The sequence below is a fragment of the Astatotilapia calliptera genome, chromosome 10 (assembly GCF_900246225.1).
Source record: "Astatotilapia calliptera chromosome 10, fAstCal1.2, whole genome shotgun sequence".
Taxonomy (NCBI): domain Eukaryota; kingdom Metazoa; phylum Chordata; class Actinopteri; order Cichliformes; family Cichlidae; genus Astatotilapia; species Astatotilapia calliptera.
Genome location: NC_039311.1, coordinates 14,021,656 through 14,044,764, shown reverse-complemented (window position 1 = coordinate 14,044,764; position 23,109 = coordinate 14,021,656). Strand labels below are relative to the sequence as shown.

General features: G+C 40.8%; 1 protein-coding gene across 4 annotated transcripts; it reads left to right on the top strand.

Moving 5' to 3' along the window:
- The first annotated feature begins 5,629 nt into the window (after nt 1–5,629).
- On the top strand, nt 5,630–22,824 carry phldb2a (pleckstrin homology-like domain, family B, member 2a). Of its 4 annotated transcripts, none has more exons than XM_026182102.1 (17): nt 5,630–5,749; nt 8,226–8,300; nt 9,144–10,093; nt 10,227–10,559; nt 14,202–14,336; nt 14,962–15,099; nt 15,321–15,467; nt 16,254–16,364; nt 16,444–16,533; nt 16,623–16,760; nt 17,446–17,545; nt 18,500–18,695; nt 18,798–18,888; nt 18,975–19,121; nt 19,242–19,461; nt 19,600–19,685; nt 19,847–22,824. In XM_026182102.1, the coding sequence occupies exons 2-17, from the start codon at nt 8,246–8,248 to the stop codon at nt 19,985–19,987; spliced, it is 3,078 nt and encodes a 1,025-aa protein (XP_026037887.1). In that variant the 5' UTR covers nt 5,630–5,749; nt 8,226–8,245; the 3' UTR covers nt 19,988–22,824. The 4 variants fall into 4 exon arrangements, with proteins under 4 accessions (XP_026037887.1, XP_026037885.1, XP_026037886.1 ...); XM_026182100.1 differs by having other exon boundaries at nt 18,969–19,121; XM_026182101.1 differs by having other exon boundaries at nt 18,497–18,695.
- The last annotated feature ends 285 nt before the right edge of the window (nt 22,825–23,109 follow it).

Sequence of the window (23,109 nt, the reverse complement as noted above, 5' to 3'; positions counted from 1 at the left end):
TTACGTTTTAATTTTAACCTGTATAAAAATACATAAGAATTAGTTACCAAATTTCAAGCATATGCAGCACATGCGATCTTATTTAACTCATTATGTGTTGTTATTTTTTAACACATCTATTCTCAGTGTTGCACCTTTCTAGTAAGCTGAGCACTCAAGACTAATTCAGCCAATCACACACACACACGCACACACACAGCACTTTTATCTATGCCTAAGTGCTTTTTCTAACATTCACACACATTTTGATGGATGCATCCAGGGTAGCTGGGGTTCAGTATCTTGCACAAGGATATTTCTGCATGCAAACTGGAGGATTCAGAGATCGAGATACTGGCTTACCGTCTGGTAGACCCTGTGCTCAAAAACCTGTGCTCTGAAGTGACATATTGTCTTTTTTTGTCACTGAAATATTGAATTTTTCTGGCATGAGGATAAAAAAAACAGTCTCCACCCAATGAGTAGATTTGTAAGATTGTTGCATTTTAACAGCATTTCTAGCAAATCCTCACAGCACCCTGATGCCAAAAATATAATGCAAAATTTGTGTGCTATTATATCTCTTGAGTACCAACATGTTCATTAAATACAGCATATTCTAGCTGCTCCATAGGCTGTACATAAAATTGACTTTATACAAAGTATACCAAGTATAGACTGCCCACAGGAGAAATAGAGAACCACAGAATTGAAATGCAGCAGAAAAGCACCACTTTCAAGATTTGCTTGAAAGAGAATCTCTCCTAAATGCCAGCACTGGTGCGGAGAAAGTGCACATTACTAAGTGTGAACATGAAAAACACTAGTTTTACTGTTGACAATACTGAACTGTAAAATGGAACTTTCTTGTTGCACAAACTGAATCAGGCTGCCATTAAAGCCACACTTTTATCTTTTCTGCTTTCCTTCCAGCACTGATCCAGTCTGTGATCGTGGAGATAACCGACGAGATGGTCACTTGCTCCTCTCAGAATATCTACCCCATTCCTCAGGTAGCGTGGGCCACAGATCCCCCTTCTGCACAAGAAGCTCTCGAAAATTCCACAACCAAAACCACAGACCACAAGGGTCTGTTCACTGTGGAAAGCATGCTAAGGATTCTGGGTAATGTCTCCAATTACACTTACTTTTGCTCAGTCATATCAGCTGACAAAACCCAGATTTGGACTGCCTCTCGGAAAAACCAAGGTGCAGTTTGGTTCCATACTAATACAGATTTCATGAACAGGATTATTTATGACTTAAATGTGCTAAAAAAAATGTGTGCAAACTATTTTTCAGAGGATATAACACAGGAAGAGGGTTACGCTCTGTCCATCCCATGCATCGCTCCTCACAGTCTCCAGAATTTTTCCCTCACCTGGACCTTTGACTCATCCAACGACCCCATAGTTATCTTGAGATATGACCACAGAACCAGACACAGCTTTAACCTGTGGGAAGGCGAAGCAGAGCTGGACCAGGACCTACTTCTTCTTGGGGATGGATCTCTTGTGCTTTTCAAACCACAAAGTGAAGAACACTCTGGGACTTACACCTGCAGCTTCTCAGGCCTGCAGAGCAGACACATCATTCAGACCAGAGTAAACATCACTGTAGCATCAATAAGTGAGTTTTCTTTTATATTATTTCTCAATTAAAGAAAAAAAATTGTTCTCTAAAAGAAATGTGCATTGCAGGTTTGGATGAACACAGTGTGCAGAGGTCCTGGTGGTGCACAGTGGCTTCTGCAGCTTTTGTCCTGATCACTGTTATTGTAGCTCTCCCTCAGTGTGTAAGGCAAAAAGGTACGTGAGTTATGCAATTATTAAAATTCGTATGTGCAACACTGCCATAATTCTGTTAAGCCTGTTAATTATTTTTATTTCTCATGGTTGTTTGTTTACATTAGGAAAAAAAGCTAAATGCTTTTTATCGGTAAAAGCTGTTTACAAGTAAAACTTCACTGGATTTTCATCTCAGTTTTTATGTGAATGATTCCACTGACAGTATGAGAGTGATACAAAACGAACAAATGAAGATAAAGAGAAAAGATGGTGGTAGAATTACGACTTCCAGGGAGAAAAGAAAAGTATTCAAAAACTGCTCTTTGATCGCTGATCTCTGATCTTTATGTCTGTTGGTTAAATTCTACACAATATTACACAAAACAACACAAAAAAGGTTTGATATAGCTTATCAACTAACATTAGAAATTGGTAGCGGTCAAGCGCGTCTGATGCATTATTTCCCGTTCCTGATACAGCAATGGAGAGCAGAACAGACTCACATAGGTGTAATGGAACAGACCCTGTTGAAGCTGCACATCACAAAGGTCTGAACACTGCTGCTTCATGCATAATCCGACACGATGGCGCTGATCGTAACAGAGAACCAGCGCAATCGGATGCGCAGGATGAACTTTTAAGGAGTGTGCCAAATGTAGATGAAGACTCTAGTGTGACTTCACTGCCAGACACTAAAGAAGAAGAAGATGAAGAAGAAACACCTTTGGACGGGAGTGATGGGCTACAACCCAGTAACCTGCAGAGGGATGGATTTGAAAATACTAAGCCTGTACTTTCTATACCATAAAAATCAAGTGCATTTACCAACTGTGATCCATGTTAGTGTTTGGAAATCAATGAGCATCAAGTGGTGGAGCAACACACACACACACGCACACGCACACACACACACACACACACACACACACACACAGAAAGGTGATCCAGATCAAACTGGTAAAATTCAGCATGTGTCTGGTCATATTATCATCTTCATATAGTACCTGAATCATGCTGTCTAAACTATGATTGAACTTTGAGTTTGTGCTTTTTTCCCCTTTGGCTTTAAAATAAAACAAAGTGCCTATACTGGGCTCACCTTTGTCTGGCTTTTGATTTATTCTACATATCATCACCAAAACATACAAGCTCCATGTCCAAAAAAGTTGGGATGCTGTGTAAACACAGTTTACCATGCCATCCACAAATGCAGGAAAAAGCTCTAGCATGCAAATATGTGAACTCGGTCAAAGCTCAACTAAAATAGACTAAGGTGGAGAGCTGGTCGGTGGTCAGCTGAAAACGAAAATTTAAATTCACTTGCAAACATGGACGCAGTGTTCTCTGGGCTAAGACGAGAGACAATCTGTCTTGCGATCAGTATTCAGTTCCTGCATCTGTGACCTATGGAGGCAGATTAATGCCTGTGAAACTGGCAGCTGCTGGAAAGCCATCATCAATGCCGAAAGGTATGTACAGGTTTTAGAAAATATGCTCCCGTCCAGATGATTTCTGGTGCTGAACTGGCATACAAGCAGTCATAATCTTTCACCAGCTGGAAACATTTAGCATTGACTAAAATACAACATAGAAGACCCAAGGCTGTTGATAAAAGAAGAGTGGATGCTTTTCAAAATAACATTGTTTCTTAAAATGGTGCATTTCCTAAGTTTAAACATTTAATGTTTTCTATGTTTGATTGGGACTCAAATACAGTTTTGTGAGTTTTGAAAATCATCCTGAAGATAGGACTCAGGGTTGTATACAAGTATTAAATATACTGGTTATTTACGAGACCAACAGAATTCTGTGTCTGTGCAGACGGTGGACTTGAGCTTGATTTGTGTTATGGTCGTATTGCAATATAAACATGGACATGATTTAATTGTTTGCATTGTACAAATGTCACACTGCCTAAAGACGTCTGGACAACCCGCCTTCATTACACCACAGCCACTTAATTATAAGCTTGGTGGCACAACAAAGACAAGCGTCTTGTTTTGCGGTTTCAATCGGACCTTAAACCAATTTTCGAATTAAATGGACGTTTTCCATCTAGATAAGCAACCCAAACAGCTGTGATGTGGGTCACTTTAGGGCCCACATCCTGCTGCTCAGATTAACTTTACTCGGGTCACTCCACAGAGTGGTTGTGGGAGGGTTTCCTTTTTTCATTAGCGGTTACACAAACTCCTCTGAGTAAATCTACATTGTGCAGTTTTAGCATGTCAAAGTGTGTGATGGTTGAGATGGCAGGCTGGGGGTTTGCCAGCAGGCCAAATGACAGATTTATTTATTTACTACAGCATTAGATATCCAAGATATGGGGTTTGTAGAGAATAGGCAACTAGAATGAACTTTTCTATAAACATTTGTTGTTGGTTTCTTTATATATTTGTGAAATTGGAACAAAATAAAAGATCAATAGGGCTGATTGATATTTCCTAAGAAACCAAGCTTAAGTGAATCAAATCGCTGCTTCTTATTCGCCGAAACATGTGAGACTTTTTCACGTTATGACTCAGACCTCCCAAAAATTACCAGAGATGATCATACACCCACTCCCACAATCTGACACCAACTTCTTCCCTACTTTTTCCACAGCTTAGACTCCACAGAATGCCTTCATGCATGAGTTCAGTCTATAGTAAAAAAGAAAAAATGCTTACGCACACACACGTATACACACAGAGCCTGATGGAAATCTTTGTATGGTTACTTTAAATCATACCTTTCTTTTGGACAGGAAGTGCCTTGTCATTCCACTGCTCTATGACAATAACATTTCTTTGCTAGTAATAAACTTTAAAGTTGTTTTTTTGTTTTTTGTTTTAATGAGGCCCCTTTAAAGATTTACATGTGTCATTGCACTTTCCTGAAACTTTAAAGAATGCACGAGAGAGGGAGAGAGAAAGAGGCAGACAGACTTGCGAGTGTGCGTGTGCACTTTTAAGACAAAGACCCCGCCACAGTATCTGGAAGTAATCATCTCGTCCCGGCTGCGCTACACTCACAACCCCCTCCCTATGATGTAACCGGAGTTTTTATGCATGATGGTTCGGGATGGTTTTCAGTGAGTTTTAGGGGATTTCTTTTGGAAAAAAAACAACGACCATTTCATTCATTCGGGTCCCTGAAACTGCTGCTTCACTCTGTAGCCCACATTTTCTCATTGAATACCAAGATAAAATGTATGGAAGTGTTTCCCACCACCAGGAATGAGATTATACAAACAGCAATTAAATCAGTAGGTATGCTCTGTGTTGCAGAATGGGTTTTTCACCCTTTGCCTGCACAGTTAGTTGGGAAGGGGGAGTGAGGTTGGCCCCGTTTCAAGCATAGCAATGGGGCCTCCTCCCGCCTCCACATACTGCTGAAACAACAATCTAGGAGTCAACATTTTTTTTCTTTGTAACTCTTTTCTTTTTTGGAAAACGCACACTATGAAAAACCTCCTCTGTCTGAAAACCTAATGTCTAATTTTCTGTAAGCAGAAGGCCAGAGACCACTGGCAGGACATTTAATTAGTTTTACTTTGAAAGTGGAGAATCAGCACCACCACGTGACAAACGCAGCCTTGCAGTAATTCACTCAGAGTCCACGATGGAATAATGAAAACATGATATTAATAATCACTGTGAGGTCAGAGGTCAGAAACAGCTAGAGTCACTTCTGTCATCCCTCCTTGCTCATCAGCAATTCTCTATCTAACCAGAGAGGGGCAGCAACCGCGTCTGATGCTCGAAAGTAAACACACACTCCCCCCCCCCCCCCCCCCCCCCCCCCCCCCCACCTCTCCCTCTCTCCTGTGGAGGAGGATCTCAGCGGAGAGTTGAGGGTGGGAGGGGAGAGGGTCTCCAGCCTGGTCCTTTGTCATGGAAAGACTTTAGTGTGCTGTTTTAGAGAGAGAGAGAGGGATTGAGTGGACTTCAGCTTCATCACTAAAAGATCCTATAAGTATGTAACGGGGACAGAAAGCAAAGGTCAGTCGCTTTTCTTTTCTTTTCCTTCAAATTTCGCTTCAGCAGATGCCAAACTGGCTGGTCGGTACAAAGAGTGATGCTCCTGGAAAGTCAGGCGGCTGTGTCAGACTTAAGGTTGCGCGTTGTTTCTGTTTGTTGTACATCTGTCTGCGTCTGTGCTTTTACATGCTTGGAATAAATAAACGTGTAAAGAAAAATAACTCTTGTAGGCTAAAAAAAAGTTTATCTTTATTAACTTAACGTTGCCAGAAAATGCTGCCGCTATTCAAAGAAAGTAGATGACAAAAACAGCAGTGGTTATCAGCAAGTTTCCAGACTACTCACCACAATCCCTGTAGGTACAGTGCGCTGTGAAATCAGGACATTTTAATGATTTTTTTTTTATCATAATAAAAAATAAAAAAATACAATCAAATCTTCTTTTTATATTACCTTAACCTCAAAGTTAATGCTTTGGTTTGCTGGTCAGAAAACTTTGAAGATTTCCTATATGTTAAAACACGTATTCTACGTTATATTCTGGCTCTTTGTAGACCCTCTAATTAGATGAAAATTAAACTAATTGTTAACTGCATGGGATTTCCCTTCACTTTTTTCCCTTGCATGGGAATAAAAATGACTGAGGCATAAGGCGACGGCAATTTCAGCACGTTAGGGCCTTAAAAAGCAGTGTGAAAGTATTCCTTTCCTTGTTGCCACACATTAGATGAAAGCCAGCTTATCAGTGGTCATTCCTCAAACTGTTTACATCTCCTTGTGTGTTTATGATCTGCACCTCCCTGCTGGCCTGCAGCCCGAGTAATGCAGTAAAAACTCATGCTCTTGACACGAGACAGTTTTTCTTTTAGGTCTGGAGAATGAACTCATACTGATTGATTGTGTCACTGTGTAAAAGGATACCCTGTTTCCTGTAGGCTCACTCTCCCTCTTCCTCCAGACAGCAGGAGCAGAAAATCTTGGATCAGCCATCTCTGTCTCACTCTGTGTCTGTGCGTGTGGATACAGGAAACGTCTGACTCTTTAAAATCCCTCGATAGTATCACCAGAACCAATAACATCCTTACTTTTCTGTGATCTTTGTGAGTTATGACCTGGAGCTAGGGGATTTGAAGATGGATTTCTTTCTTTTATTTAACATATTTTATTTTTGCCTTCCTTTTTCTTTTCCTCAGAGGAGAGCGCACATCTTTATCCCCCACTCCACCCCACTGGAAAAGCATGAGATTGAGGGCTGTGTGATTATGTTTATATAATTATCCAATCTACTCATTAATTAGCCAATTAAATGTTTTTTCAAAGACATGTCAAAACCTATAATCCATCAAATTTTTTACTTCTTCTTTTTTTTTTTTTTTTTGATTTTGTGCATTCAGCATGAAGTGAGTCTGGACTTCAAACTGTGTGTGAATGACTGGTCATGAGTCTGTGGCTGAAACACTGATTAAGACGCAGGGCACTGCTTTTCAGATTTGGTTTTTATTGGTGACAGAGGGCCAGACATAAAAACTTTCCTCTAGACCTGTTTTAATACTCAAGTCTTTAGGAAAGTTTTTATACGTCCTTATTTTCTGGCATTTTGAAGGATAAGTTAGCAGAGCGGTGACTTATTCTGTGGAATTTGTATTTTTTACGTGAAATATTAAAGATACAGTCCCTCCAACCTTAAAAAATGTAAATAATTTCAACCTGTGGAGCTCAGTTATTGCTTTAGCTGGTTAATTTTGGAGTTATCAGTTGCTATCAGGCCAAGGGGGGGGGGGGGGGGGGGGGAATTAAATAAATAAAAAATTCACACACATTTTGCAAGCAGGAACTATTTTCTCTTTTACCAAAATACAGCCACCGTCCATATTACTCAGCAGAAGAAAGCACGTTGAGAGTGATAAGGTGTCGTGTTGCACATTAGCCATTCAGCCAAGCTTTCCTTTTAATGGATAGATGTGGGTGGCAGAAAGAAAAAAAAAAGAAAGTCTCCATGATTTAGTAGCTCATCCGGTTCATGCTCGGTGGAAAGTCACAGGTTAAGTAATTTAAGAAGTCCATAAAGAAAGTGGTAAGTTTTGTTGTCATTGGTTACCCAAACCCTCATATCAGGACAAATAAATCATCATTAAAGTTTGACCAATTTTCTAGGAGGACTGACCGATGGATGATGGACACCTCGCTCTCATTTAAGCCTGATAGTAACAATCTGATATTGTTTACATGATATTGTTTACAGTAAAGTTTCTTGAGCTTTTTGAGTAGCTGGGTCCTGATTTCTTATGTGAACACCAAAAGACATTTCTATAGCCAACATCTCCAAAACTGGAAACTTACTCAAAAACAATTTAGATAAATAAACAGCAGTAAAAGCCATAGAAAAATATGCAAAGTATCTAACACAAGGAAGAATCTGGTTTATAGTAAATTCCTGTTTTTTATTTTTTTAGGTTTTTCATTGATGTATATTGATTGCCTCTCCTTTCATGCACAGGACAAAGCTAAATCAATGTGATGAAGAGCATGCTTCCCCAAAGGAGTGCTGTCGCCACACTGGGCTACAGCTCAGGTAAAACAACAACTGTATCATATTACTGATTACTACAATTACATTATTCAGAAGCGACACTAACAGGAAATGACATCATACAATTACATTTAATATTTATTACATGCCATTTGAATGGAATATGTTTCCACCTTTACGGAGAGAACAGAGTCGGCTGAATCACAATAAAGTGGACTATGAGTATTTGGTTAGCTTTCCTGGAGCAGCTCCGTGTCTTTCCAGTCCATCCTCAAAGCTTCTGGGTTTCACTTAAAATGATATCTGAGTAAATGTGCATTGTGGAGCAGACGTCTGGACTATAATTTAGACACTGATCTACTGGAAAAAATGCTGAGAATTTTATTTGAGTCTAAAGAGCGCAGTCATACTGCAGCTATTCATGCAGGGAGAGCTCACACGAGAAGCAGTGCACTTCACTATTTATTTCATTTTGCAGGAGTTATGAACATTCTTTCATCTCAAACAAACTCCCTAATATTTTGTATATTCAACGTCCGGTCACCCATGACTCAAGAACCACCCCCCTGGCACAGATATTTTGGGTGTCCTCTTGCTGCCGAGACTATGATGTATTCTGGCTGGTCTTGGTCCACCAGCATTCTTCCATTTTTAGAAGAAACTTAACCACTGATTGAGCCAGTGTTTGTATTGGGCTCAGAACTGTATGAGAGTACATTCTTTGCTGGTTTCTCTACCCCCCACTTACTCAGCACATATGTGATAGCCCTTCTTTTAAGCTGAGCTGCTGTTTATTGTATTGAAGTACTTAAACTAACTTGACTGCCTTATGTAGGCCAAAAATAGATTGGCTTTCATGATCTCTCAATTTTCACTTTTTTGCAGACTGTGTGAAGATTGAGCACAGCAGTGGCGGCTCAGTGGCTGGCACGATGCTGAGGGGCTCCCGCTCGAAAGCCGAGCTACAGGAACTCATGGAGACGCTGCAGCGCAGGAAGAGCGCTCTGGAGGCTAGTCTGAGGGCAGCAGAGTGCAGCCGCAAGTACTTGAGTACATCTGTAGGAACCCAGCCCACCAGGCCGCTGTCGATCCTCAGTAACACAGATCGTCCCCCTTCTGCCGCTAGAAACATCTCTTACATGACCAGCAACAGCGTGCCGCCGTCACCTCGCCAAGGTGATCGCCAGCTAAGCTCTAATGGCTTGCTCCGTCACTCCCAGGCTCGCCACCAATCCCAAGACAGCTTGCTTCTCTCAAATGGAAGCTCTATGGTCTCCCCTTATGGGGAGTCCATACCACGTTCTCCCAGGGTCAAAAGCGGAGCAGCCAGTATGCCATCCAGCCCCAGAATGACCCGCAGGCTCTACTCACAGGGCAAAGCTTCAGGAGACTCCCGTCAGAGGAAGTACTCCACGGGCTCCCTCAACAGCCTGGGTATGCACAGCCGTTCTCTGCCACGGCTTCACAATGCAGCAGATCCACCTGCGCTGTCACTGCCGTTACGCCACTCAGTAGGTTCCCACCGAGTGGTCTCTGCAGGAAACCGGCGCAGTCTCTCCTCTCTGGAGCAGCCTCCAGATGTGACAGTACCAGCCAGCATGCCCAGCACACCCAGGAGGGCTAGCCTGGCCTCTCTGAGCTCTATGGGAGTAGAGATTGATGGGACGGGGTTAGATCTGGGCATCGGAGAGAGGAGGTTGTCCTTTGGGAAGAGTGGTTTGAGTCCGGGACAACGGGTGGGCAGCATCACCTCTCTGAATGGCAAAGAGGAGCTCAAAGACTACCACCAGCATCAGAGAGATGAGCGACTCAGGGAGCAGAAAGTGCAGAGATTAGTGAGTTCTTTTTACCCAAATTTGTGCACTTTTATTTAACTTTAACAATTTATTCATACACCTGTCTGAAAATGTAATCAGTTCAATATTTTCCTAGAATAATTTTAACCAAATATCAATCAATTATCTGCAGGAATGCCAGCGTCTAGAGACCATCTTAAACCTGTGCACTGAGTTGGGACAGGTAGCGAGAGAGCCAGCGGGATCAGCTGTTTCTGACCTGCAGAAGATCAATAAGGAGCTGGAGAAGCTGCAGGTGTCGGACGATGACTCAGTGTTCTCCGACTCTCCGAGCAGCACAGCTCAAGAGAGCTGCTTTGGAGCCAAAGCCAGAGACTTCCAACTCTCTGAGGAGCAGCAGGCCAGCCAGCGTCAGCAGAGCGGCTATAGAGAGGCCAGATCCCACTCACCTGCTATCAGTCTCAACAGCAGTGCACCCTCGCCTTCTATGCATCACAGAGCCAAAGTAAGTCCAAAGAACCCGTTCTCTTTTATAAGCACAAGTTTAGGAAAAAGAAATAATATAATCTAGAAAATGATGGTATCAACTGAAGTATTCAGAAAGAATAAATCTACTTGTTGTTGTGCAGTTTTCATTATTATTCTTGAAGTATCTTGTAGTTTGTAACATGTATGATGGAGTTCAGTGGTACAGTTTTGTCCTTCTAGTAGTCAGGAGGTCGGAAGAGTCTGAGAGAAAAACTACTGGAATTTTCTAAGGAGAAATTTACATAAATAAGAAAAGACTTCCTTTGTTTTTTGGTTGTATGGAGTCATACAAACTGTGGGGGTTACCCCACAATGATATAAAGTTAATGTCACATTGCCTACAGTGGATGAACATCCAAAGTCTAATTTGCAGTCAGCATCATATCCACACTTTAATGAGACGCTGCATGAATATTCTGAAAAACTATATTGATTCAGGTGTAGTTATAGCTTTTGTCTACTTCTGCTACACTTACACACTAAGTGTAAGCAGATTTCACTGTTTCCCAGTGGTAAATATTAATGAGGTTGTGAAGCAGGGCTGGGAACTTGTATTTTCCCATCGGGCCTCATGAGAAACTGAGAGTCTTGTGGCTGCCGCACCAATAAGCTGGACTCAGTTCTGCTAAGTATTAATTTGATCTCTTTATAAGTTTATTGATGTAGCCCCCCACAGCAATCCCAGTTTGGGAAAATTAATTTCCCACCTTGGCAGTAAGGTAATTTATTTTTCTCATAAATCTAGGACTTGAATGTCAGGGAGATGTTTCTTGCAAATTTACTGCTGTAATTTGGTAAATTTGGTAAGTTTTTTTCTTTGAATCTCCATTACTTTTAAGCGTGCTTCCTGGTGTTACTCCACAACTAGCCTTTGGAGTTAAGGCTTTTAGCTAACAAGTTAGCAAACAGTTATCTATCAAGCATAGAGGGAGCTAAATTTAGGGTATTTTTCTGGTCTCTTGAATTTTTAAGTTTAAAAGTGCATCTTTTTTGGCATCTCATCTCCTAAATATGTGAATATTTATATTGAACTACATGTTTATCTGTTACTTGCTAACGCTACTTCTTTGCTAACTTTGTTGCTAAGCCTATAGCTTACTGAAGGTTTATTAGAAATAGCTTCAGAACCTAAAGTAGCACTGTTGGTTGGCAAAAGGCCTTTTTAACCAGTTGGAAGACTCGTTCATGCCCCTGGTACGTTTGAACTTAAAAGCTCATCTTCTCAGTAACTGTAACCACACAATGGAAGGTGAGAGAGCTCTCCCTCCCTCATCTCCCTTCGGCTTAATTTTAAAGCACACTGGGTGGCTGTAGCTCAGGCGGTAGAGCAGGTCATCTACTGACCGGAAGGTTGGTGGTTCGATTCCTGGCTTACCCCTAGTCTGCATGCCAAATATCCTTGGGCAAGATATTAACCCCAAATTGCTCTCCGATGCATCCATCGGAGTGTGAATGTTACTTAGAACAATGTGCTTGGATGAATGCACAAGTTGTGTAAAGTGCTTTGAGTGCTGAAGAGTAGAAAAGCGCTATATAAGAACCAGACCATTCACTATATTTACCTGTTATCAAAATTGATCACTTGCTTTAAAAATTTGTCACTTGGTGAAAAGAGAAAAATTGTATTACTTTATACTAACAGAATAAACTAACAAGTTCTTGCAGGTTGTTGATGTAATAATGAGTGATACATTTGGACAAGGATCCTAAAGCTATTTATCTTTACCCTGGTTACTTCCTAGATGACTTTCACAGTGACTGAGGAGCGAACACACACTTCTGTGGAATGCAGTTAATCTGACTCCTGATTGCTTGTTTATCTTTGTCCGTTTATATATCAGAGTGCTTTTTTTTTCAATCCAAGTTTTCCCATCCCACATTTCCTCCAAACTTCAGTTAAAACCTTGTTTTAAAGTTTTCTAGAGAGACCAAATATTTGTATTTGAACTCTGTTGAAAGAGTACATAAAGAAATGAGGGGTGGGTCAAAGTTTTGAGCTGCCACCCATTTCTTTATGTTTTGCTTCCACAGAGCCAGACTCGCTTGTAATATTTAAAGTTGTCTCGAGCTGTTTTGAATAGTTCTCCAGGGTTTCTCAACTTTGAACACTGAACTCTGAGCTTTGAATGTCCTTCAAGAAGCGTGGAGAACTTTTCCTCTGTTTTTGCCTTATGTCTGTACTATATTTCTATATGCCATATGTTTGCAGACATTTCTGCACCTATTTCCCATTTTACTAGCAACGTATATAGAAATAGGTAAGTGGATCAAGACCAACATGCACAGTACTGCATGACAAAATTGTGTCAGAGCTTTAAAAAATGATGTGTGCAGTCCCCCAAACTTTAAGGAAGGATAATTATAACAACTATTAGGCATTCTATTATAACTACTGTAAGTGTGTGCTGATAGTTTCAGTTTATGTTTATGTGGGTTGTTCAGACATGAACAGAGAAATCACAGTTACGCACAATCTTCTCACAGCTTTGATGTTTTCTCTCACTACTATTTTATAAATGTGTTGCAAACTAATAACCAGATGAACATGTTTAAGGTACAAATATAAAAGAAATCAAATATATCAAATACTGGAGTTTAGGCTCCCAGCCAGACCACTAGGCCAGTTTCTTTTCCACTCTCGAGCAGCAACAACCTAGGGTTGTGTCTGGTTTTAATGAAGAAGTCCTAGTTTTGTTTCAGTCATTCAAATTGTTGGGGGGGAGAGACAGGAAATGACTTTATCCCACAGAGCATTAGCATGCGCATATGTGTGTGTGTGTGAGTGTGTGTGCGCAGCTCTGTGCAGTTGTGTGATTGGAAGAATGCTAGTGTATATGTGTGGCAGAGCCATGCGTTTTTCCAGATGTTTTGAACTTTCTGCTGAGGATAAATGGATGGAAGATGTTCCAAAAAAATGTAATTATAATTAACCCAGGTAATGTAGCAGATCCAGCTGTCATGTAAACACACGGTTATAAAATTAGGTTTCCAAGTTGATGCTATTATTTTCTGCTATGTGTCAGTCGTGACAGAGGTTTACAGACTCCAAATACCCTCTCTGCCATCTCCTGCATTCCTCAGAGCTTTGTGTGCAGTGAAAAGAGAGCACTCACAACCCATCTGGAAAACTAGAGCTGTTGTTCACATGAGCATCTGTCCAGAGAAAAAAAATCAACATAGGTCCTTAAGGGAAGAATACCTGATATTACTGATATTACAGGATGTCTCGAATACACCTACATATGACTGTGAATGAGTGTTTGCAGGGTGGTGGTCGATGGTGCAGTATGTGGGAGTGCTTTAGCATGAGTGGTGGTGAAGTGCACTGATAGAGATTTCCATTATGGCCAGCGGAAAAGAATCCCTGCTGTCACTGATCCAGCTTGGATGAGTTAAAACAGCAGCTGCTGTCGTCTAATTCAATAAAACCTGATTCTGCACGGAGGCAAAGTATATCAGCATAATTTACACAGCAAAAAGAGAGCTGTTGTTTTTTGTGTAATTGCATAAAGTCTCTTTTTCCATTTGATCGGGGACCTTTGTTTGTATATTTGTACTTACACAATGCGCAGCCTCCTGGAGAGCCGAGCATTTATCTGCGTTCCTGATGTCGTTACAGGCTTTGGAGAGCGTGCAGCTGAAACAGGAAGTAACGCACATAGAGGAAGAAAGAATCCAAGTTTTGAATAACATAGAAGAGCTCGAGCAGAAGATCAAAGACCTGGACAACCAGATGGAGGAGTCTCTTCGAGAGGTAGACGGCACAGTGCAGCACAAACACGAATAGTTTGTTCTTCATTTTAAAATATTTAGCTAATCCGCTTTTCTGGAGATGAAAGAACCTTTCAGACGAAGACATGTGCACATATAATACTCCTTTTGATTGCTCTATACACATATAATACTCTATTTAATTGCTGGAGTGTTGATGGAGCAGCATGACAATACGGGATATATCCATGGAGGTCGACTGCAGGGTACTTTTAGTTGGAAGGACACATGTTTTAATTCTATACAAGCAGGTAAATGAATCTTAAATAAAAGTGTTAGGTGTTTGTGAGACTCAGTGAGAATTAAAAACTGGTGACTTTATAACTGCTGGATGGTCAGGGTCACAGATAGAGATGGAAAACACCCTGCTGTGGGCTTTTCTACATTTAAAACTAGGTGTTATTAAGAAAAGCTCATTGGAAAGTATCAATGGAAGAGTAATCATTGCTGATTAGAAATAATAAAGTTGTAAGTTAACTCAGGCTCCACAGATTAAAAACTGATGAAGCGAGCATCATGCTGAAATCCTGCGAATGTCCTATTCGGTGCACTAGTCCAAAAATGAGTCCAAAGGGATATTGTCACCCTTGCGTTGCTACTTCTTGCAGATGGAGGTGGAGTGTGCTCTGCTGGAAGGAGAACAAGAGTCGGAGATGGCCCAGCTGCAGAGGGATAAGGAGCTTCTGGAGCAGCTCAAGGGAAAAATTCACAATGTTGAGAAAATGAACCACACTGAGAAGTCACAGGTAAAAATGACAAGAAATGCAGTGAATTATTTCCTAGGGTTAGGTTTGTTATGAAATCTGAGAAGTATTTTTCTAGTATTCCACTAATTAGGATTTCAGTATACTGAGCTAAAAAACAACAACTATACTTTGTATATTCATAGATTTCTGTTAAGGCAGTTTACCCAAAGTTTTACTCTTTCACATGGTTTGAATTTTTATGTTTCCTGGTTGCTCCTCAGGAGACTGAGGAGCAGTCAAAAAGTTTGGAGGACTTGGAGTTTCAGAAGCTGGAGAGAGAAATTAAGCAGGACGAGGAAAAAGAGAATCAGGGCCAAGAGCTGCTGCGAGAGATCGCAGACTGTCAGCGCCTTACTGTCACCCGCAAGGTACAACATGTGAAGTTATAGAAGTGTGCATGCTGCATGTGGTGCATGTATAACTCACCCGACATCGTAACACCCTAACCTGTATTTTTCTTCAGTAACTTTAATAACTGGAGCACTGTGGCAGAATTAATCCTAACAAGATGTTAAACTTAACTCAGATCTTTAGGGTGTGCAATTTTTAAGTCTGGCCTACACAGGAATATGGACACTATCAAATAGCACGGCTTCTTTAAAAAAAAACATTTTATATAATTTTTCTAGAGGGACTCTGTTACAGATATTATATACACATAATGAATAGTGACTTTAAAAAGTGCATTTTTACACAATGGAAGGTAAAAAGCAAACATGTTTTTTAGTGATGATTGTAAATTTGCTTTTTTTTCTGTATTTTTGTTGAATTTACTACACTGTGGTCTGTTGTCATTAATCTTACTGCAGGTTTTGCATGAAAATAAAGCTTCAAAATTATGAGATTTGCAGCACAAAGCATGAACTAATTGCAGGAAACCATCAATGGTAAGCATGCAATGCTTAAGGCCAACTGAACACTTTTTTTTATTGAGTATCAAAACCCAGAAAGGGCACAGGAACTGGGTAAAGATATTTGCTTATAAAGAGGGTGTAGTATATCCCAGAAACTGAACTGCCTTTATTAGAATTTTCTGCCTTACTTTCTCAATATCTCTGCATTGCTTTTTATTTTTACCGCGTTGTTCTGCCTCGCGCTTTGTGAACGCTGACATATGTAATGTGTACTAATGCTGCGCTCCTTATTTCTCACAGGAAAGACTCATGACGCTCAAGAAACAGTCATCTCAGATTACTTTACAGGCTCAGCAGGAACGGGAGAATTTCCAGAGAGAGAAGAACAATTTGCTCGTCATGCTTCAGAAGGTTTGAAAATTCTCTGAATGTTACAATTGTAAACACAGCCTTCGGTTTTATTTACTTAAAGAGTGCCTCATGTCTGCAGGAGAGAGAGAAATTGGTGTCTTTGGAAGGAAAGTATGCAGAGCTGTCTGAGGGGCAGACCTTCGCTAACAATCCTGTGGCCTTCAAAGAGGTAGGAGTCAGTGGCACAAACAGTGCAGCTTTAGGTTTTTAATATTAAAAATCCTATTTCTCCTTTTCATTGCTCTGATTTCTGTGCAGCACTTGCACACTCTGAAGGAAAGACGGAGAAGCAGCAAGGAAAATTCATCACATCCAAATGACAGTCAACCTCATAAAAGGAGCCAGCAGCTGCTCACCACTTATGGCAGATCCCTCGGACGCACGCTTCCTCCAAAGGTCTTTAGGTTTTTTCAGAAAATCTGAGCAGACGGAAAAGGTTGGCTCAAACTGAAAGTTAATGCTTGCTCCCTCAGTCTGCTATGTTAAAGAGCACTTAGCGTGTCGACTTTTTAAAACATTTGCAGTGGTACTTTCAAAATGATTGTGCTCATGGAGATTCTGGCCTGCAGATGCTTTGCCCTAGTTATTTGTTTATCCCTTGAGAATGATCCACCCAAACAGGAATTCTCAGTTTCAGTCTGGGTTGCAACATCCATCCAGCTCATGAAGTTTGCATTTCTGTAAATGTTGAAGAATGAATAGAATAGAATTCAACTTTATTGTCATTGCACATGCACAGGTACAGGGCAACGAAATGCAGTTTGCATCCATCCAGAAGTGCTTTAGTGATATAGATATATTACAATATATATTAGCAATAATATAGATATGTAAGTATATTACAGAAATGGGTCTATTATGGTATGTTATAATGTACACGGTATGAAGTATGTTGTAAATATTCTATAACTATAGGTATGTACAGGCTGTAGTGAGTACAAGCTATGTACAGGATATGAACAGGAAATAAAAATATGAAAAACTATACAGAATATGAAATAAATAACTTTACAGAAATCTGAGATATACAGCTATACAATGCAGTCCTAAACAGCACGTGTGCTCTTGTTTCCCCTCTCAGCCTCACCTTCCTTTGTCCCAAAGCTCAAGCTGTGGCAGTGTCATCCCACAAGGCTTCTGCTTCTCCCCTCGGGAGGTGAACCTTCGCCGCTTGCCCAAGAGTGAGTCACACTGTCCCGTCTCATCTGTGTCAACCTCTTGGTAGTAGTTGTAGTAGTAGATCGGCTCTGCTCCTGGGGCTGTATGACTGTGAGGTCAGGAAATGCTGTGGTCCTTTGAAAATCTGTGTCACTGCACAAAGCAAGATACATTTAGTCTAAAACTGATGTTAAAAAAAACACAGAACAGAAACGCTACATTATACAAGAAAGAAAATTGGGATTTTTAGCTTTGCTTGTTTCAAATCAAGAAACAAATGCAAATCTCTTTAATGAAAAAACCGAAATTACAGCATTTTTGCAATTTTTTGCATCAAGACAGTGATAAAATAATCATAAGATGCAGTCTGTCTGCTCTCAGTTTGCCTTTGAATGGGGTCGAGTTGGCAGTTATGGCACATCAAAAATTGTAAATATGTTACACTTACTACCTACATTCTGCCAGAACCTCATAGATTTGAAAAAGAAATTCATAAACTCATCTACAAGTAGTGATGGGGACAGGTTAACTATAAAAGGACTCAGGAGCTCAGCAAGCTTGCTTTTATATAGGAATATAACCAGAATACAACGAGTTGAGCCAAGTGCAATACTGCAACGATACGTCACAGACAAGCTGCACTCATCAGCACAGACTGACTTAGATTGATTGCAACGTGCTGGCAATCTGTCTGCATTTACAAATTAGACAGCAATTATTTGCAAGCCTTTGCCAAACTGTCTGAGAATGATTACAGGCAGTCTGAGTCAGACCACATTTGTTAGGTTACCACCAGGTAACCTGTGCAATTGCCTATTTTTACTCTGATTACCGGTACTCTGTTTTTATAAGACCTAATCCTGTTTGGCCATGTAGTTAATGCATTGCAGCTCTTTGGATGTGATTTTGTCTGTTAACAAACATGTGTCCTGATGGTATTTTCAGTTTGTTATTTTAATATTTTCTTCTGTCAGCAGGCAACAGCCACGCACATGTAAATGAAGACAGGCAAAGACAGAGTGATTTTTGCAACAGGTTGGTCTCTGAGCCCAACGTCTTCCTGGACTCTTTCTCTTACCCGGACAACAGCCAGACGTCAGACACCATCAGCGTGGACAGCTCTGACAGCCTGGAAACCAGCTTCTCTGCCTGCTCCCCAGACAACATCTCAAGGTTAGAGACAGGAAACACGATGAGCTACTCATCAAAGGAAGTTTCTTCTTTCTTTGATAGTCTATTTGTTACTGACAGCTTGTATTTTCCATTTATTATCAGTGCCAGTACCTCCAATATGGCAAAGATTGAAGAGATGGAGCGTTTGCTCCGCGAGGCCCAGGCCGAGAAGCTGAGACTCCTCGAGCATCGAGTACTGAGCCAAATCTAACCTAAATTGTAACCTTGCATGTCGGATGTGTGCATTTTATTATAAATGTAATTTACTTACATGTGCAGGAGCGGGAGATGGAGATACGCAGGCAGGCTCTGGAGGAGGAGAGGAGAAGAAGAGAGGAACTGGAGAAACGGCTGCAAGAGGAAACAAGCAGGAGACAGAAGCTTGTGGAGAGAGAGGTGAAGCTCAGAGAGAAGCAGAGATCACAGGTATTCATAAAAACTCACGAGAAGATGTTGAAATCCAATCTGTAGTTCACATTAGCTTTGTGTAACTACATTTCAGATAAAGACGAGTAAAATGTCTACTTTCATCTAATTTTATCGCAGTCCCGACTGTTGACAAGATACCACCCAGTAAGAAAAGACGACTTTGATCTTCACGGCCACATTGAAGCAGCCGGACACAACCCAGACGCCTGCTTCCATCTGGCCATCACTGACAAAACCTGTCGCGGGTTCCTCGTCAAAATGGGAGGAAAGATCAAGACGTGGAAGAAGCGCTGGTTTGTCTTTGACCACAATCGCAGGACACTCACTTACTATGCAGGTGAGTATCTTTCTTTTACGTCTCTACTTTGATGTGCAGCTTTTTTGGTGTGACAAAGTTGCTGCAGCAATGGCTGCTAACTTTGAGCTACGCTAGGATACTTTGACACAGCAGTTCTGTTTATACTCCCGGCTGCAGACAAACACGAGACCAAGATGAAAGGCGTCATTTACTTCCAAGCCATAGAGGAGGTGTACTATGACCATTTAAAGAATGCACACAAAGTGAGTCTGTTTACATGCGTGTGTTTGTGTATCCGTGGCATTTTACCACGTGGCATTGTATAGTATTGACACCTGTTTGTCCTTTTTTTCTCCTCCCCCTCTCCTTTACTCTATATTATTTGACTTTTTTCTCAAAAATGACATTCACTTACACACACAAGAGCCCCAACCCCTCGCTGACCTTCAGTGTGAAGACCCACGATCGGGTGTACTACATGGTGGCTCCGTCCCCTGAAGCCATGCGTATCTGGATGGATGTTATTGTAACCGGTGCTGAAGGACACATGCACTTCATGGTCTAACAGAGCTACAATTATTGTTTGCTAGGTTACCTAAAAAAATATAAGCTTCAGTTTACACTTGAAGTTGTCTACAAATGAGCTTGAGCATAACTTCTGCTCAAATACAGACTTTGTAATGTAATCTTGTATAAGTAGATCAAAAGAAGTGGCATGATAGTTTCATAATCAAGCTGTTTACTTCTTTCAGCACTTAAAACTGTAGCTGTTGCATTTTCCAGTTTTTCTTTCCGCAGTACGCTCTTCCTGTTTAATCAGCTACCCTTCTAAACTGCGGTACACCCTAATGCTGCTTCACTACAGATGTATGGCTGTCCAACAGCTTCCTGTAAACTGTGGCCACCTCTTGCTTTCTTCCACCTGCAGTCTGGTTGCACTCGCCTTTAGTCAGACTGAAATTTTTTTCCTCTGAATGTCGACTCTGATGTATTACTTCGATATCGTCACTAATATTCAATTATTAGCATACTGCATTTTAAAGCCAGTCACTTTGAATGCTGCTGCCAGCGTAAGCTCACTTATGCTTACGTGTGGGTCACTTCCATTTAAACGAACAAACCATTTTTCTTCACACATGCAAATTAAATTTGTGAAGGATTATCGTACGCACTTTGTGACTTTATTGTTTTAAGTTATTAGCAGTTTTAGGCAAATATTTGACTCCTAGAGGCAGAAAATGACCACAGTGCAGTTAGATTCCTCTGTCTGTAGCTGTGGCTGCAGGCCTGACGTGAATGAAGCCATGTCGTGCAGCGGTGATGCTGTATGTGCTGCATCACCCACGTTCCTCACACCTTTCATATCTGCATTTTCACCAGCAGAGGTCCTCAGCGAGCCCTCAGACTGGAATGACGTAATCTGCTCTGGCCAAAGTCACTTAGTATATATGAGTAATTATTGAAAGCTTTAATAATCTACATGTTCAATCTAATCTGTTTACTTGTAAAGCCTAGTTTATCGTGCTAAAACAAATGACAGAGGTTGTCATCTAGAAAGCAAAACGATTTTTTTAATGTGTTTAATATTTGACGTATTCTCTGGCTGTGTTTGATAATCAAAGATCACTGTCACACCAGGTGACGAGCTGTCGGGTTACAGACTGCAGGGCTCACTGTAGAGTGCAGATCAGGCTGCAGAGCTGACAGTGTTGCAGGTGAAGTTGTTGCTTTTTTGGTTGATGTCTCTCTGTGACCAGAGGCGTTTGCCAGGTAAACATCTCATCCTTGTGCTGTTGTGCACTGTGTGAAACATAAGCCTTGAAACCCCCGAAATTACTGCATTTATATATACATATATACATATATATTTTTGAATACACTTCATATTTTATATTTTGTTTATTAACAGTAACTCTATGCTACAGATTTTTATACTCAACGTGTGTGATAAATAAATAATTCTGATCATCAGTCGTATTGTTAAAGGTATATCATTTCTTGTGTCGCTACAGTACATGCAGCTTACACAGTAATGAGCATGTGAACCAAACTGATAAGAAACCAAAAAAGTGAATGGTTTTCAAATACAAAGGAGATTTAGAAAAGGCAAACAAATGAAACGTGTGTATTGCAATTAGCACCTGTAAATAAATACATAAAGGAACAAATATGAGAAGATAATATTGGAACACAACACAGCTGTTGCAGATATACTGCTAATGCCTCCAGAATGTCACTTAAAGTTCAGAAATTGTGCCATAAATTTTTTTTGGTGCTAAAAAAAATAATTATATAGGATATAAAATATTATATTCCACTAAATAACTTAGTGTAATTCAATTTTAAACCTTATAGCATCTAATAACTGGTCTTATGTGCTGTTCATGTGCTCATTAACGCACTCATGTTTGAAACCCCGCCTTCCAATACCACAGCCTTTTATTGGTTGACCTAGTGGGGTTGGCATGGAAACAAAGAATGAAGCATGCTAAATTAGGTTCTAAAGAGGCACGTAGCCTCTCCAGAGGCAGAAACAGACACACAAACACAGACACGCCACAGAAAGCCAGGTTGGCCTCGGTGCATTATGGCTGCTGTAGTTTGTGTTAAATAATTGGGGCGGGGGGGCCTGTCTTCAGAGATAGCGAGACTGTGTGCACGGAAACAGACAAAACAATCTGTATAAACACTGCGGAGACAGATCATACAACATAGCATAAAAGTATTTTCCACTAACACACACGCACACCGTTGTTGCGCGGTGCTCTCGGCTGTTATCTTTCTCACTCACAGTATGAAATCCAGACTGCTGGATAATCATGTGAATGGATGCTGACACAAAGCAGCATTCACGTACACAGGATCTCACCAGTGTTTTCCAGTGATGGAGAGCATAATGTCGTTATTACCTTGTGGCACAGTGCGAGCCTGCAACTCAATACCTCCTCAGACAGACGTGATTATAAATCTACAGACATTTATTTGAGTGTTTACATCTCAGTGTGCAGGTGTTATGCCAGGAAGCAAACATGTGTTGGCTCAGGGCCTTAGGGAGCAACTGTTCCTTTCTCAGGGAGACGTGTTGCCCTGGATAGCCTGCATCGACACCTGATGTGGTGCAATCCTCGTGTTTTTCTCTTCTCGGCCTGCGCCCTCTGGCTTTCAAAATCAAACAGAGGTCTTTTTGTGTCACCTCTGCAATCCTCATTTTGTAAATCAAAAGAACATTCAGGCTTTGCTCCCTCTTCGTAACGCAACAGTCCTCTTAACATCATCCCATGACTCAGATCAGTTTCCCATCCTTAACCTGGGGTTTTAACTTCATCTGCTATTAACCAGTCAAATTTTTCTTGCATTTTCTGTCTCCGTGCAACATTAATAAATGATCTTTGTTGCTCATTCCTCCTTTTTGTTTGGTAATAAAATTATCAGCAGTGATATTAAACTCCAAAGCAAATCATCGACTCAGTCAGAGTGGAATCATTCAGCATGTCCATTAGGTATGTTTTTACACTAAGAATAGCAATGACACACATTCCCAGACCCTTTTCCCTTTGATAATAAGGTAGGCTATGCATGTTAAGCGTTTTCCCTCGCAGCTGATTGGCCTGGCTCAGCTGGCATTCATGTGCTCACTATTCAGGTCAGTGAGCTTGGAGTGTGGATGACGCTGGAATGATGTGTCTG